Here is a 17,735-nt window from a genome sequence, read left to right on the forward strand (position 1 = left end):
GCTGGTGTGCTAAGAGGAATTTAGTAACATTAAATTAATTTCAAAGCAAGGTTCTAAGGGACAAGTTGCAAGATTCTGGATATGTATTTCTACCTCCATCGGAGGGAATTTTAAGAGGAGTAAGTTGTACCTCCAATTTATTTCACACACGCCCTTCGAATGACAATAATGAAAACTTATCAGGAGGAATAAGCACAACAGATAATAGTTTATCTAATATCAACTCCACAAGAGTTAATAATTATGCAGCATTTATAAAAATTCTGACCATCAGAGTGCCTCAGTAGTGAATTATACTACCAGAAGTGGCTGACATTCTAAAAAAAACAGAGTATTTACAAGAATTTGTAATGTAATTTAATATATACATATATTTTCTCTTATCGTTTTGATATAGTTGTTATAAAGGGGGAGATGTGGTATTCTGATGAAATGTGATAGTGTATTGTAATAAGCATTTGTGTGAGTTTCTGTGTTCTACAAGTGTAATCTATGTTCTCGTGTGAGTGGATTTTCTGAGCGTTCTCCATGTTCCAGGTCCCAGTAAGCAGTGCCCTGGAGCTGAGATCAGGGAGGACGCAGGCAGATGGGCTCCTTATTTTGGAAGCTAAATTCATAATAAAGTGTTTCCACGCATTACGTCTGATTGACTCTCATCGGATGTTCTGGACTTCAACAGGAACCTCCACACAAACTTTAATTCAGAGCCAAAGGGTGTATTCTTCAGACTAAGCAATGGAGGTTAAAATAAAGTTGTTGAAATTATCTAAGCAAAAGTAGCGGGAGGGTTTGTGTGCAGTTCAAAAGTAATAAGGAAGAAGAGAAAAGGTATATTTAGAACACTGCAAGAGAGTGGCATAAGGAGATTAATCTGTTAATTTAGTAGGATCCAGCATGTGACAGACGTGAGCACACACATGTCAACATAACAACCAAGGATGATCAACAGAATAAGAGCTGACATTGGATACATTTCGAAGAGCTCAGAAAACAGGGTTCAAAGTGTATTCCAGTCTGTAATAATAACATTCTAAATATATTATTAAAGTGAATTTATTGGCCTTTGTTGCTCAGTGGCACTCTTTTTACTGAGAGCAGGCTGGTCATTACTGCAGTCCGATGTCCCGTTATGGCTTTCTTTGTGGATTGACACAATCTAGCAATCATTTTCTCTCCAGATAGGATTGCTCTGTGCCAACAAATTGAAGTTGTTTTGTCATGACCTGATAGCTGAGATGACTAAAGGATAAATATGTTTTACAAAATTAAATTAATTTCAGTAGTTAAAAGGATCTTTAGTTCATGCCACATCAGGAAAAAAAAGTCTTGTTGCACTTCACTAACGTATTCTAAGGATCCAATGTGAGTGTTACATTTCCACAATAAAATCGATTCCTGGTGTTACAATTTGCATTAGAGAAACAGTTGAATGATAGCTCTCTATTGCGCTCTTGTCTCACTTTTAGCCACTCAATAGCCTAGTATTTGCTCCTGAGGTGTTGGGACAACAGTATATTGTTGAAAGCAGAGGAAGTAACCTCGGAGCCCTGTTTACTCGCTGTTCCTGCCGCTGGCCTCATAACCCTTGAAACAAAGGTTTCCATGGCAAGTACCATATGACGTGTTCAGTGACACGCAAAATGATGGAGTCGCCCTCAGAATGTGATGTGGAGCCCCTGAGTCTCCCACGGCTCATAGATATTTATTGGCTTGGAGAATAAAGGCAGCCCCCTGATGCTGGCGGCCCCCTGAAGTGCAGTGGGGCTCCCATTCCCCCAGTGGCTGCAGGGGCCTGGGTCTCGCCCATTTGCATGATCTTATAAGTACATCCAGGTACATGTAAATCACTGTGACATTGTATATTGCATATAGTGTATTGTAAAATGTAAATAATTGCAAATTATGTGCATTCAGAACCTCCAGCCGTTATGGTGCAGTCTTGGCTCCTAAGTGTTTCTCATTACACAAAGCATTTGCATTGCCAACCACCTTTATCAGGCCATGGTGAGACGGACCGCGGTGCAAATTGATCTCGCAGCATTATTCTTTATGGGTCAAATGAGAGACTTTAAAAGTGTCTTTAATGTTGGTCATTTTCTGTATCGCCCTCCTTCCTAGTGAGGTGATTTCAGAGATGGTTGAATAATCTGGCAAGTAGAAGTGGTTAACAGCGTCATTTGGGTTTGTATTAAAGGGGGGGAGAGACCTTCGTTTTCTAAAATATAATGAGGTTGCTAGATGGTGACCTTTTTATTTATGCTTTTGCGTTCAAAGTACATTTTTGGCTTGTTATAGAAGAGGTTTTCATTCTGAGAAGCTCATGTGGTCCTGATAAACGTGGGCCATTTAATAACCATTTAATTTATATTCAGCTATGCAGAGGGGAGGTCGAGGGCATTTTAATTGCTACACTGTTAATAATAGATCATGACTGGACCACAAATATAGCTCCCTCCACCACTGCCGCTTAAATAATTCAGTCAGATTTCTGTTCCAGCAGCTTTTCTCAGCTCTATGATTATATGTTTGAGAGTTGAATGCAACCATAGTTTGCAGGTCGTTTCTACTGAGCTATCATCTAGGGGGGCATGGACAGTGGTCCATAGACTGTCTAGAATCCTTTGAAACCATCTAATAGCTCAGACGGGCAGAACATTGCTACTATGGGTATTTAGCCATGGCTAGTAGCTCCAGAGAGGTTCCAATTGTATCAGCCTTCAGTGAGTGCCGTTGGTACCTAGAAAGAAAAAGCAAACAGTCTTCAGAAATACATCAGTAGTAATATACCTCTCCTCAAGTCGATCGGCAAGCTAAGATAGTCTTCATCATCAGTTAGATCAGCAAGGCATCAGGATTCAGCATCAAAGTTCAGAAAACACAAAGGGGGTTATTACAACTTTGGAGGAAGTGTTAATCCGTCCCAAATGTGACGGATATACCACCAGCCGTATTATGAGTTCCAAAGGATATAATGGACTCGTGATACGGCTGGTGGTATATCCGCCACTTTACCGTCACTTTTGGGACGGATTAACACCTCCTCCAAAGTTGTAATAACCCCCAAAGTCTTTAAGCAATTCGGAAGAATAGAGGCAAACCCTTCAGAAGAATGGGGAGAATGGCGCCTCTTCTCTTGGTGCAGTCCGGCTAAGTTAGATTTCCCCAAACTACTTCACAAGTCCCTATTGGTCAAGGGATCGCATGTTCACACTTTGTCCAATAAAACTAAAACATCAAATCTATACTTTCTACTAGTATTCTGTTAGAATGTCGCTGATTGGCTCTTCTTGTCCCGTTCTCATCATCTGGCTCGTCAGGTACCAATATTGTTGCAGCTTATACTCCAGTCTGTGTCTCCGTTGTTCTCCTCCTGAGAAAGTCAGTCTTACACATATTACACTCATATTGTTACATTTAGCAAGAACAGCATCTTCTAGCATTGGTTCTCATGAGAAAGACTTTTAGCTACGAGCACATGCACAATACAGTGGAAAATAAAATTTAATTATCTAAGTATTAACAGGCATGGACTCAACATGGATGCTGAGAAGCACTATTGGTTATTGGTTAGACTGAACTTTCATGAGCCATACTGCAAACATTGAGTAACCATAAATAAATTGGTATCGTCTAAGCAAGAAACCAGCAATTTAAATTGCAATTAGCAGCATACACATATTAAAATAGTTGTACAATATTAGGGATGAAGAAGTGAGCATGGTGACACACTGGGAAGCTATGAGAGTAGTAGGCCGTGGGCAGTTAGTAGCAGAGGCACCTAAGACTAGAAAACAACAGGATACAGTAGTAAACAATCTACATCAAGAACTGCAACAGTCAGAGATTTAACATAATACAACATCATTGCAAAAGGTCTGAAGAAAAGATACTGTGGTGCTGGCCAACTAGATTGTAAGTTGTAAAGTCAGAGGTCATGTTTAGCATGGCTTTTATTGAATGTTTGTAAGTTGGAATGGTCTGGTCATTTAAAGGGGAAAGGTGTGAGATATGAGCAAAGAGCATAAATCACATGGGTCTAACTTCCAGACAATTGTTCTAATTTTGAAGAATTTCATCTTTATCTGAGTACTTGTAACAGCCATATTCCTGTGGTGTGTTGCATGTTTTTAGACAGAACCTTTTTGGTTACAAATGGACTCAGTATCAGTGTGACATAATCACTAGAATATAATGTAATGAAGGCTTGGTTTACAATGTGGGAATTCACAGGTACACACAGAGGAATAAAGACGTGTGGTTTACAGCTCCATGTGTGGTGAAGACATTGGCCGTACCCAGGCTGGGAAAGATGCTACAACTGGCGACTAGATAGGGGATAAGTAACCTGAAAAAGGACAATGCTTACCCAGAGAGTGTGCTTTGCAGACTGCTCCGCCATGCTATGTGTGCCTTTATCCAAGTGCTAAGTCGACGGTTGGCATATGTGCAGTCAAAGCACAACTGCAGCCAGTGTGAAGCAGTGGAAAACAAAGAAAGCTTAAGTGAGAAGTCTATGAGTCACAAAGTGATGTCTGCGTGTAAAAAGAAGTTCTGTTTCAGATGCGGATTTTCATTTCGACTTGAAGGAAAGTGTCCCGCCATTGGACAGGTATGTAAAGGTTGCGGGAAAGAGAACCATTTTGTGATGGTATGTAAAGTGAAGAAAAAGGTAAGTTTATCACAGTGTGAAGACAAAATGGCCGTCAGAATTTCTAGAAGAGCCCACAAGGCCAGGTGGTGACATCAGTTGAGTCATATTGATCATATTGATAATAAGCAAAGTCAATCATCACCAAAATCATCATCAGTCAGTTCTTCTGTTTCAATATCAAGTGAAAATTAAGAAAGTGCTGTGCCATGTTGATGTTTAAATCAGTGAAACATGTGCATGTTGGACTGGTTGCATGTGAAGAAAAATGTCAGCCAAAGAAAAGGCGACATGCTAAAGCAGCAAAATCATACAAGCTCTGTCGAAAGATTACATTGAAAATAAATGGTAGTTCAATACCTTTTGTTATCAACAGTGGTGCAACGATAACCATAATGCCTGAAGAGAAATACAATGAACTATGTCCTTTACCGCGGCTCAAACCATCAAAGACCAAAGTGTATTCATGGGCTGCATCGATGCCCATAAAAAGTCAAGGTTCATTTGTAGCGACAGTGAAACATAAGAAAATGAAGGTACAAGCACCAGTTCATGTGCTTCAGGGTGCAGCATCAAATGCCTGTTTACTCAATTTCAATATAGCTGCTGATAGGGGACTGATTTTGAATTACAACATGAATGCTCACCACAAAATAGCGAGTCAATTTCCTTTATGGTTTAGGAAAGTTTAAGACTATGAAAGTAAAACTGCATATTAATGAAGATGTCCATCTTGTTGCTCAGAGGCATAGACAAATTGCTTTTCAGTTACATGAAGCTGTTGAAAAATAACTTGAAACATTACTGAAACATAACATTATTGAGTGGTACACTGGTCCTACACCATGGGTTTCTCCCATAGTGGTAGCATCCAAAAAGGACAGAGATGGAGCTGTATGCATCTATGCTTATATACACCAGGCAAACAAGGCGAAAGAATGAGAACAACATCCAGGTCCACAATTTGCTGGCATGATAATGCAATTGAATGGTGCAAAAATATTTTCTCACCTTGATTTAAATAAAGGTTATCATCAGTTGGAACTTGAAGAACGTTGCAGGTACCTTACAACCTTTTTTACACATGTTGGTTTGTTTTGATACAAAATACTTTTTTTGGTGTGTCATCAGCTGCAGAACATTTTCAAGAGGTCATTCGACGTATCATACAGCCTGTTGTAAATGCGTTCAATTGTTGCAATGACATTTATTTTTCGGAGCTACGCAGAAGGAGCATGATTGAGCACTTACATAACTATGTTGCTTACTTAGTGATGCAGGTTTTACTTTGAATGCAGACAAGTGTGACTGAACTGAAATTCTTTGGCCATATTTTTTCTGATGGAGATACCAGATCCTGCAAAAGTACAAGTTCTGTCATAAGCTGATCCCCCACAAGATTTTTCATTGGTATGTTATTTTCTTGGCATGGCCAGTTACTGTTCAAGGTATATGCAAGACTTTGCCATTGTTGGTGCTCCATTACGAGAGATGACAAAGACAAATGATTCCTTTCACTGGTCACAAGAATGTGAGAGAAGTTTTAAGAGGATCCCACGCAAATGCTGCTGAAAGAGCATCCTGGAATCCAAAGCTTCATACAGAGATTGTAGTTAACGCTAGCCTGGTTGGCATGTGTTAGTTGCTATCCTTGCACAGCTTAGTGGACACCCAAATGATCTACTGCATATTGTGGCCTACACTAGTAGAAGTTTATCCCAAACAGAACATGCGTACTCACAACCTTAGGAGGAAAGTTTGGCTATGGTATGGGCTTGTGAACATTTCTGCATATTCCTGTATGGAAAGCCTTTTATGTGATAACTGATAAGCCAAGCTTAATGACCATCTTTGGCAATCCAAAAGCCAAAAAAATCCAAAAGCTAAGATGCTGGGATATCGTTGCCACAAAAAAAGCTCTGAAACTAAGTTTGGTTTCCATACTGAGAAAAAAGAGTTGAAAAGAAACTCAAGGCCTGTCATATATGCAACTGCCTTTCTTCCACTCAACATACTCTGAACATGTCAGAACTCACTAAACATGCATGGGAGGGAATAGCCATCGACGTCTTTGGTCCACTGGATAATGAACATCACCTAATAGTGACTGTAGATAAAAACTCATGTTTCCCGTTTGTTGAAGATCTCTCATCTATGACTCATGAACGAAAGTCATTGAAACGCTCGATGGCATCTATGTAATATGGGGTATTCCAGCCATTGTGGAGTCCAATAATGGTCCACCCTTTTACAGTAAAGACATCAAAGAGCTCCTGGAGCATCTGAACATAAAGTATAAAAAATACACCTTTACCGTCAGAGTGCAATGGACTTTTTGAGTGTTTTATGAGTACACTAAAAAAAGTGGTACAGCCTGCAACTCTTGATAAGCTCAGTTTGAAAACAGTACTAAATTCTACTCTAGGAGCTTATTCTACTGTAAGAGCTCATCAAGACCCCACCCGACAGGTGAAAGTTCACCCTGCAAGGATTGTGGCTGTTGCTTGAGTAGGGTTTCACCTTTCTTCAACCAACAACCCAATATTTCACAATCATACTTTTGGAATTATATTGTTTTCTACGTGACCCTCAACCAATACAAACATACCATAAAAACAGGCATCAAAAAAACTGAATGAGTCATCAGCTTCAATTACCTGAGCGTAAGGCTGACAAGTGAAAAGTGCTCTGACATTGAATTGGCAGCTGTTCGGAACTGGGTTACTGGTTGACTAGGGTGTGAGTCCTCGTGAAGTAGCAACCACAATCCAAGTCAGAGTAAGGCATAAGCAAACTAAAAATAATCTGTGCTCAACCCCCTCATAGCCTGGCACAGAGCAGTCAGGCTTAATTTATAGGCAATGTGTAAAGTATTTGTGCAACACTTCAAATAGTAAAACAGAGAAAACAACACAAAAGATCCCACAGATAGGTTAGAGAAATAGAGCAGAATTTAATAAATAAAACAAGGCCAAAAGGACAAAATTCCAATCAGTAGAAGCAGATTTATGTGTTTTTAAAGAATAAACTCTAAAATAGTGCCTAAAAGCATAAAGCGCCAATGGCGAATATCAGATCACACTGGACCGGTTCACAGTCAACAGTTTCAGCTGACCGTGATGGAACACTGGTCACATACAGTCCCAAATTAGTCCAGCTGAAGATTTACCTTCTCAAGTTTTGTGCCAAGAGTTACATTCACATTGGTGAGGGTTGCAGGGAGCTAGGAGAACGTCACAGACGGTGGTCGACATGGGATGAAGAACATGGCAGGCATCTCCGATGGGCAGGCTGGAGCTTCTGGGTGGCGGTCCAACACGGGCAATCTATGCTTGCTGTGAGAAGAGACGAGCTGACAGCAGCTCACACTGAATTTCAGTGCAGGTGGCACGGTTCTGATGCAAACAGGCCTATTCACTGAAGCGAAGAGCCGAAAAACTTGATTTAAAGAGCCTGTGAGCCACACCAAGGGTCCAGGAGCTGGGACGCACCACTTGGGGAGTCAAGAACTCACTGCAGCTATGTCAATGAGCTGGTTGGAGTATTTTATGTCCCAGAGACTCAGATCAGGATGCCAGCAGTCACTCTGGGGTCCTGGGGGCAAGATTAAGTTGCAGGTCGAGTTCTTCTTTCCCAAGCAAGAGAGCAGCAGGTCAGCACAGCAGGGGAGTAGCTCCTTCAGAGTAGCTGTTCAGCAGAGTGTAGAAGTCCTTGTAGAAGCACAGCAGTCCTTCCTGGCAGAGTATCCACAGGTCCAGAAGTGTACGGAAGAGCTGGTGTCTGAGTTCCCATTTTTATACCTGTTGGCTTGGTCCTGGAAGGTGAGAGAAGTTTCTAGACAGAGTGCTTTGAAGAGCATGGACCTCCCTTCCTGCTCTGCCTTAACTTCAAGTTGGCTGTAGTGACAATGTGGGTTGTTAGGCCCTTTGTGTGAAGGCAGAACACAGGCTATTCAGTTGCAAGTAGGGCTGTGCACAGCTCCACCCCCATCTTGCCAGTAGATGGACTGTTCACGCACACCTAACCTGTCTATTGTATGACTGTTTGGAAGGAATTCACAATGTCTAATTGCCAGCTACAGCTAGTCGTGACGCAAGACAGGCTACAGCACAAAATAGCTAAAGGCAGTAAAATACCGACTGTCTAAAAGTGGCATTTTCCAAATTATAAAGAAAAATCCAACTTTACCAACAAAGAGGGCTTATAATTATAATTTCACAGACACCAAACACGACATAGCGACTTGTTCAAAATTGAAAATTACAGCTTATTGAATGTAATAAGGGATCCGCAATGTTACCCAATTAGAGAGGTAGGCCACACAATAGTGAAAAACAGATTTAGGAGTTCTTCACTACCAGGACATGTAAAACTCAAATGTACATGTTGAAGCTTTTAATTACACAGAACCCTGCCCTATGCACTATCTTGGACCTACCTTAGGGATGACATATGTAATCAGAAGGGAGTTTAAAGTCTGGCACTGGGTTTAAATGACAAGTTGACATGGAAGTTAAAACTGCTCTCTTGCTGCAGTGGCAGGCCTGGGACATGTTTTAAGATGCTACTTAAGTGGGTGGTGCAATAAGAGCTACAGGCCCACTGGTACTATTTAATTTACAGGACCTAGGTATACATAATATACCACCCTACAAGAGACTTATAAGTAAATTAAATATGCCAGTTGGGTATAAGCCAATGTAACCATGTTTTAGGGAGAGAGCATAGTCCTAAGGCCAACAATAACAAATTCATCAAAAGTGGAGGGTAAAAGGAAAATGTTTGGAAAAAGTTTGGGGGGTGAACCTGTAGAGAGGGTAGGGCAACAGCAGCTCTCACTAAAATTTACTAAAAAAACAAAAATTCGACCTACAAGCCTGGCCATGGAAATTTACAAGAAAAAACCACTTTGGGTGGACTCGGAGGGGAGCAAGAAAGCTGACAAGCTAATGGTAGTGGAGAACACATTTTCAAAGTCATTATTGAGTCTTCCTCAGAATGCACCCTCATGCCAGTGTTTATTGACTTTGGTCAACGTCCAATCTCTTATGTTTTAAAATTGAGACTCCTGCTATATTGGCGTAGATTACACCATACTCCCAAATTAGCCTCTTATGTAAACAATATGCTCTTGCCATTGTCCAAACAGCTGTACCTCAGATTTAGGTATGAGATCTTGCTGACAAAGAAGTTCTGCCTGAAATTGGAGAGGGCAAACAACAGGAATGACTAATGGTCCAGCATGTGGGAAATAATCTTAAATGGCCACACCTGCTTTTCTTCTGCAATGCTTATAATAAACTGCAAAGAAAATGGTTCTTATCGATTTGAAGACAGCCGGGGGTTAGGCTGCACTTACAACCTCTAAGAATCCTAAAATAAAGCACAGATGATAATATAATCCACAGTGGGGTCAACTTTTTGACTACTGTGTCGATAATGTGGAATAAATCCTGTGCACAATCACTGACAAATAAGGCAAATATGGATATTTTGCTTTATTGCCCAGCCTAGTTTTTTTAGTCTTCGAACAGTTTTATGATAAAATGCTGTAAGGTTTTGATCTAGATGTGTTTAAATGAATTGTGATTTTACGGTTTCTTACTGTCAAATGAAATAATTGTTTTATCATTATTCTTTTTTGCTGTGTTTAATGGATTTTATCCAAAGTAAGCAATGAATTGGTTGGTAATTTTATACCTGATGGTAGCCTTGTAGGAAAGCAGAAGCTCAGTGCAGTAGGCCAGAGTTTGGTCTAGTGAAAAGCCAAAGATAACGGCTGTAGGTCTTGTTGTTCACCAGGAAAAAGTATGTAATGGCCTGGTCTGTTTATCATTAAAAAGTATGACAAAGGCAGTATGCCTGGTTTGTTTACTATATACACATATATAAAAGTCAATAAGCCCTTTAGGGTGGATTGCTTTTGCATCTGTTAAGTCCTCCATTCAGGTACTTTGTTACATGAAACCACTCAAACTACCTTTGTTGGGAACAATTTTGGTGTTGGTTGCCCGTTTTGACGAGCTCTAGGGGTAGAGTATTTGCATTGTAATAATTCTTGGCATAATCCCCTCAGAAGGACTGATAGACTTAACTGTCTGTCAGGATCTTGTCAAAAAAATCTTTAAATAATACATAAATATGCATATAGTTATAGAAGGCCTTTGGGTCAGCCCTCTTTTGCCATTGGTCGGGCTGAGTGTAATTTGCATTCTGCTTCCATCTACAACAGCATACTGGATGGGCTAATGGCTCAGTCTATATCAGTCATTGGTTCTTTTGCCCCGTCAATGATGCTACTTTTGATCAGCTTTGCACATCCACCAGATAATTGGTGTACTTCACTATCAGGGCTTAGCCGCCAGTCCTTTAGTTTTCATTTTTCTCCTTTTATAGTTTCCGCTTCATTTCTTTGCTTCACCAATTTTTATTTTCAGTTTTCTTAAGAGAATACTGCAGTTTTCCAGGCAGTGTTAATCGCCCGCCTGCTTGCTTCTGATTTCATTTGCAGCGCACCGCATCCCACATTGGCACTTACTCCAAACCAGACGCCCATGCTGCTGCTGTCCACATTATATTGTTGTTTTACCATTCCATGATGACCAACACCTTGGTTCTAAACGTGGCTACCATGCTAGAACTTCAAAACAACAATAGACTATGTACAATACCATTGTAAGACAGTCGCCAACTGCTATGTTTAATTTAGTTACTGCAAGCATACTCCTGTGTACTTAGACAGCAGCAGATGTTTTTTTTTTCTACTTGTAGTATTTTAGCTTAGCGTGCATATATTGTTGAGTTTGCGTTCGTCTTATCGTGGTTGTGTCAGAGAGTGAATGCAAGAATGAGTCAGTGAAGGGATGAATGGATGCATGAGTGCAAAGGTGACTGACAGTGTCCATGTATGATGAATTATTGGGTGCTTAAACCCGTCATTGGGACAAAAGGCAATTCCACTAATAAGACAGACCTCTAGGTATTGCCAATGCTTATTTGTCGTGTGAACATTGCCTGGATATTAGAAATTTTTACAACAGAACTAGACTACATGTGTCATTTTTTTGCTTTGGGGCGCAGGAAGATTATGTGAATCGTCCATAATCACAGGGCGTTGAGGCTGGGATTCGAACTTGGTTCACCATCTTTTAAGGTCAACAGTTCCAGCCATAATGCCAGATCTCCCCAAATACGTTAGCTGATGACATTTACTGGCTCTGATAAACGGCATGGCCTATTATGACAGCATAACCGGTGTGGCAGATGTCAATGCCACCCTTGCCCACGGCGGGGTACCTGGAGAGGGTGTTAGTTGTATGAATGGCAGCCTGAGCCTGATGAAAGTCGTTGGTGCAGCACATATTTGTTTCCGGCCGATCCCCTATCTCCGAAGATGCAGGCATGTTAAATGCATGGCTTACTAAAAAGTGCTGCACTGTCACTTTCCCTCGCGCGTGCCATACGTTCCAGTTTTGACTCTAACTCGTCTCTCTTTGTTATGTTTTGCAGGCTTCTAGTGGGAATTACTACTTCATTCCATACATTGTCACACCATGCGCTGATTATTTCTGCTGCGAGAGCGATGCCCAGCGGAGGGCCTCGGAGTACATGCAGCCGAACTGGGATAACCTGCTGGGACCCTTGTGTGTCCCCCTGATGGACAGGTTCATCAGCCTGCTCAAGGACATTCACGTGACCTCATGGTAATTTAGCATGCGTGCGCGCGCTCCAGTGCACACACAGATATGATTATTTTAGGTTCTTTATTAATGTTCATTTGCTGAGTGCTCACTTTGCCTGTGGCCACCCCACACACAGCACCGCAGCCTCTATGGGAAGCCTAAATGGGTCGTGCTGATTGAAAGAATCCATATGGCGAGAGGAACAGGATGGATTTCAGGGTACTTATGAAGTTCTAAGAGAGGCGCCTCGAAAAAAAACATTCCTCAGAAAATGGTGGTACTTGAGTTGATGAACTGCAACTGTTTTTTGGTGTCCGACCATAGACCTTTGTTTGACTGTTAATAAGGCAGAATTGCCAGAAGCTATGTAGGGTAAGAAAGTTTAAAAAGTATTAATTACCAAATTCTGCACAGGGAGTGCAATTTAGTTGGATGGATGCCTTGGTCAAAGCAAGGTCTGCTCTTTATGGAGAGGTGGAAACGGAGACAGGTTATTCAGGAGCAGTGCTAGAAGCAAACATCCGCCATTCGCTATTGCAATGGTCAGAATAGGGTGTACATTTATCCAAATCCATTGATCAGGCCAAGGAGTGCATTTTACTTGTATGTAATGCATAGAACAAAGGCATTTAGAGCAATTGAGATATGAGTGATGGAAGTAGAACAGAATAGAGGACATGTTGTGCAATATGTCAGGATCCTGAGTGGTGGCAGGCGGTGGTTGGATTTAGAAGTAAGTATATGAAGGTGGTATTGCAGTGGGTTCATTGTGTGGGGATGCTGATGTTAAGGCCTCAGGAACTGGCGGCAGACAGGGGAGCAGGGGTGCTCCCACGATTTCTAGAAGACCCGAACAAAAAAGAAATAATGATTCAATATAGGGAGTTGCCCAAAACCACATCCACTCCTCATCAAAGGATGCCTGGACAAGGTCGCTGTCTGGTGCAGCCTAAGCAATCAGAGCGTAGTGTGGTGAGATTCGGTCATTATGAGTCTAGAGAGTAAAGTAGGAACCTATCAATCCTTGGCTGGGGAGAGAGTGAATGGAGAAGTAGATGCTTGTGTGGTGCGAAAGACACAAAAAGTCTATGCAACTCAGAATTTGCAAATCATAAATAAGTAATATTGTTTCATTTGTTGAGCACCACTACTATGCAGCAGTTTCACTAAGTCATATTAGATAGCTGGCGAAGTAAGACAAAGTAAAACTTCTTACAGGTTGAATTGATATCAAACTGTTACCACAGATCATTGTAAGTTGTAGAATATTCAAGCATGCACCCTGCACTAACCAGCAAGAGGAGAATTAACGGCGTATTTGAAGCTCTCTGACCTGCCCAATTATGTTAAAAACCCTGCTATGTTGACGGCTTCGTTTCTATATGACATAGAATGCTATATTTGTGTAGTAGGTGTGCTGGCGTGCTTAGCATGCTATCTGAAATAAGCTATTCAAAACTATCAGAACATAACATGTTGGTAAATCCATAAGTGCCAATTGAGTTTTCTTTTATCCTTTTACACATATTATACTGTGTGCATTTTTTTGTTTTTCAGAACTCCCTTTTACTAGGAATCTGAGCAAAGGTCTGGCCTGGCCTTGACTTTTCCTGACCTTCCTCTCTCCTCATCCTCCCTGGCAGCCTTTCCCATGAGGTTGCTGATATCTAATCTGTGTTCCATCAGTGAAACCGAGTTATAATGCATCGATAAGCAAGCAGCCCCGTGTTCCCAAGCCTCCCACCTTCCCCCAGAGAGAGCATAGATTATCTTTATGGAGATCCAGTCTCCAGCAATAGCAAAGAGAGACCGAATACACTGAAGCTGCTTGTCAAAGATCACTTGATATTAACCCTAAATAAGCCTTCATGGTTCTTCTCGTGAATACAGATTTAGGTCTCTAGAGGTCTAAGATTCATGGAGGAATAGATGGACAAGGGAATATTGGTTGTCAGTTATGGTGTGTAAGCTCATTATCCTTCATCGTGAAGTGTTTACTTGCGTTATCCTTCACATGGCTCAACTATATTAAAATATAGATGACTACTGTATCGCTTTTTAGTCTAATTTGTGCTGAGTGCTTATCATCTCTTTATTGCGTTGCAACATCATCAAACTTTAATTAGCTTAATGCCAGACATGTAGCAACTTGGGCAGCACCTTTTGCTTTCCGCTAATGTGTATTGTGTGGAATGGGAGTGCACTGTTCCTTTGTTTTTAAACATGGTGCCGGTGATCATGTCCGAAAAGTACCACAGAAATATCACCAAGTTTGCATGTATGCGTGCGTCTAGCAGCGCAGTTTATTGTTCGCCCACATTCACCGTCCCCTGTTCTCTCTCATGTCGAGATCTTCCAACATGGCAATTCCCACCGGTCACACATACGTGCCTGCAGGCTCACTGTGCATATTAGGGGTGGGCGAGCCAACAAAATAACAGGGAGAGGCCAAATCAGAGCAGAGCGAAGGGTCTGCCTCGGCTCTCAGTGCATATGCAGGAACCGAGCCCTGAAACAGTTGGTATTTAAGTTACACAACAAGTATCATGTAAATGTATGATCATCTCTTTAAAATAAAAAAAAAGGTATTTCTTTAACATGCAGAAGCCTTTCACCTTAATGCATTTTTTTTTTTTGCATGGTGCCCACCCTGAACTCGAATATTGAAACGTTCTCTCATATGTAATGAGACGCTTTTAAATAAAAAATTGCATAGAATCACACAGTTTGGTCAAGCAGGAAAGCCAAGATTGGTCCCATGTTTGTCTGGTTTCACATTGTGCAATTTAACCGCTATATGGCTAAGTCCTTCTCTCCTTTTTAACACCAAAGGTTTATGCATTGTTTTAAATTCTTGACACATGAAGGTATAGCGTGGATGGCAGGCAATCGTTACCTTAAAGATCAGCTCGTTTTGGGTTTGTGGGTCCAAGAGGGCCACGAGTTGAGCCAGATTCAGCTCTTCAGTGGCTCGCCCACCTCTAGTGCTTATGGGGTGAGAAACATACTGATTGTGATGCACACTGAAAGCCAGCACAACTGAGTTCTACAGCGGGTCTTTGCAACACTGCAACCAGACACTGATTACTTCACCACAAATTCACAAAACACATGTGTCAGTTTCGGCTATTAGACCTTCCTTACCCATGACAGCCAGGTGAATTCCATTCATTGGTTAACTGGTCAGCCAAGTTGCAATTACAGTCTCCTATACTGTCACGTTGCTTGACCTATTAGAAGGTTCTGGACCCTATTCTGCATCATTTGTGTAATGTACAGCATCTGCTGCTTGTCAGTTCCTGGAAGGAGTTATTAGTTATTTGCTTTGTCTGTATTCCTCCCTGACTCGGAGGACTGCCAATGGAAATAGATGTCTTTAATAAGTAATTTCTTTTGCAGTTTGGATCATGTTCTTCAGACTCAGACCTATGATCTGTCATTTCCTATTCCTGGTTATTTATCAAGTGTGTTCTACTGCACGTTTCACTGTGTGTGTCAGTGTATGATGTACAGATGAGTTACCTGCTGAACCTCTGTATGTCCCAGTGGGACACATTCTCTTTTCTCTGTGTTTGTGTGCCTCTTATCTTATGGTGGTTTATTGGTTTTACATATAGGCCCCTTGTGTGGTATTGAAGTGTGCCTGTGCTGTATCCATTGTGGTGTTTGTGACTGGCAGAAGGTGTCAGAGCCTAGTGGCCAAAGCACTAAAAAGGTCTTGCCTTAGACCGCTCTGAGTATTGGGATTTTCATGGGTTTGTCCTGGCTCGCTTGCCTGCTTTCTGTAGTCACCTCCATTTTCTGGTCTTGCAACCTGGTCGGTTCATTGTGGCTAAAAATATTATGTATTTATCAGCATAGTGATCCAACTGACATGGGTAGAAAGATTCTTGTGTTTTATCTCTTTCTGTTTTTTACTGTCCTTGAATGAAGAGATAGAAATATGGATTTTGGTGTCTCTGGGCCAATACATCTTTTGGTGAAGGTAGTTTTTAAATTGCAGGTTTGGAAAATGCCACTTTTAGAAAGTTACCAGAAAACAGAGCGGTTGGGCCCTTATAATGTTAGCAAGGCTAGACCTCTATATAATGTCAGACAGAAAAAATGCAGTACTGACCCCTACTTAAAGGTTTATATTTTACATACCGTAACCACTTCATTCACTATATGTGATCACCATTTATTCACTGCTTAGTGCATGCTCAGTTTACTAACATTTACACACAATATAGTCATACGGAAGAGCTAAAAAACAAGACTTTTCATTCCATTCCATTACATATGATACGTAGCCCAAAAAACATACATCATGACACAACATTGTGACAAATAACAAACCGATGATTATGAGGATGTGTCCTAGTTCTGAAATTCTACACCCATGAGGGGCTTAACTCTGTTCCATGGCACTTGGTGGCCCCTGGGCAGGGAGAGGGAGAGGCAGTTCACATTTACATCTGAATAGGCTGTGTTCCACCCTCACACAAAGGGCTGATTACCCCCTGCTGGTCGTCTATAGCCAGGGCTGGGTTGAAATAAATCCTTCTGCACTTTTGAGAAGTCTTTTGAAGTTACCGCTACATCAAAGGCCTTTGTAGGTACAAGTACTGGGCCCCTGAAACCATATACTCAGAACAGTTCTGGACTGAGGACATTATAACAGGAAGAAGGACGCGTGTGCTGTCAGGTACAACTTTACTGTTTGCTCTGCTGTGATGGCCTCCTGCTTGCAATGTCTTGCCTGGGAGTGAGATGACTGGATCTAACTCTCTACATTCTGCAATCTAAAACTTCTCTTAGGGCCTGACTGAGCTTGCCTCCTGTTCTTGAAGTCTCAGGGATATCAAAGACTTCACCTTCATCTTGCTACCTGCACCTGGGCCCCTCTGCTGTGAGCCCTGCTCTGCCAAGTGGTGCCATATCCAGTCCTGGGCACCTGAAGGTGAGAGTGGTGGTGCTGCAACACAAGAACTGAAGCAAGAACACTGGTGCGTCACTTGGAACCAATGCATCCCGCTGCAGAAATGCCACTTTTCCGCTTCCTGCACTAAAGCTACTGACACCGCTCGCTGACTGTGTGACGCAACAACCCCAACTTACAACGCAGCCTTGGCTTGGCCTATGCAGCACTGATGCATTGGAACCAGTGCTCATCGCTTCTGGACTTGGACTCATCAATGATAATGCCAGATCAGGAAATGAAGCATAGCATGCAAATGCGGCGCATCCCCTCCTCTGGATCAACGCATCGTCACCGAGCATTAACGCAATAAAGGTACTGTCAAAGGGTCTGCATTACTGCTGTACCCAGCCCACACTCTATCGCAGTAAGACTGCACTTTTGGATTTGCTCTGGTCCAGCACGCCCATATAGCCCTGGTTAAGGCTATTGTCTTCTAAGCATT

At 41.7% G+C, this 17,735-nt stretch overlaps 1 protein-coding gene across 1 annotated transcript in view; it reads left to right on the forward strand.

Moving 5' to 3' along the window:
• Window positions 1-17,735, forward strand: part of MAP3K15 (mitogen-activated protein kinase kinase kinase 15) — a 1,103,876-nt gene that overhangs the window by 500,909 nt on the left and 585,232 nt on the right. Inside the window, exon 4 of the mRNA XM_069204696.1 lies at window positions 12,158-12,351. Within this exon, the coding sequence (XP_069060797.1) occupies window positions 12,158-12,351 (194 nt within the window). The remainder of the gene's footprint in view (window positions 1-12,157; window positions 12,352-17,735) is intronic.

Source organism: Pleurodeles waltl, chromosome 8 (assembly GCF_031143425.1).
Source record: "Pleurodeles waltl isolate 20211129_DDA chromosome 8, aPleWal1.hap1.20221129, whole genome shotgun sequence".
In the NCBI taxonomy this organism is placed as follows: Eukaryota; Metazoa; Chordata; class Amphibia; order Caudata; family Salamandridae; genus Pleurodeles; species Pleurodeles waltl.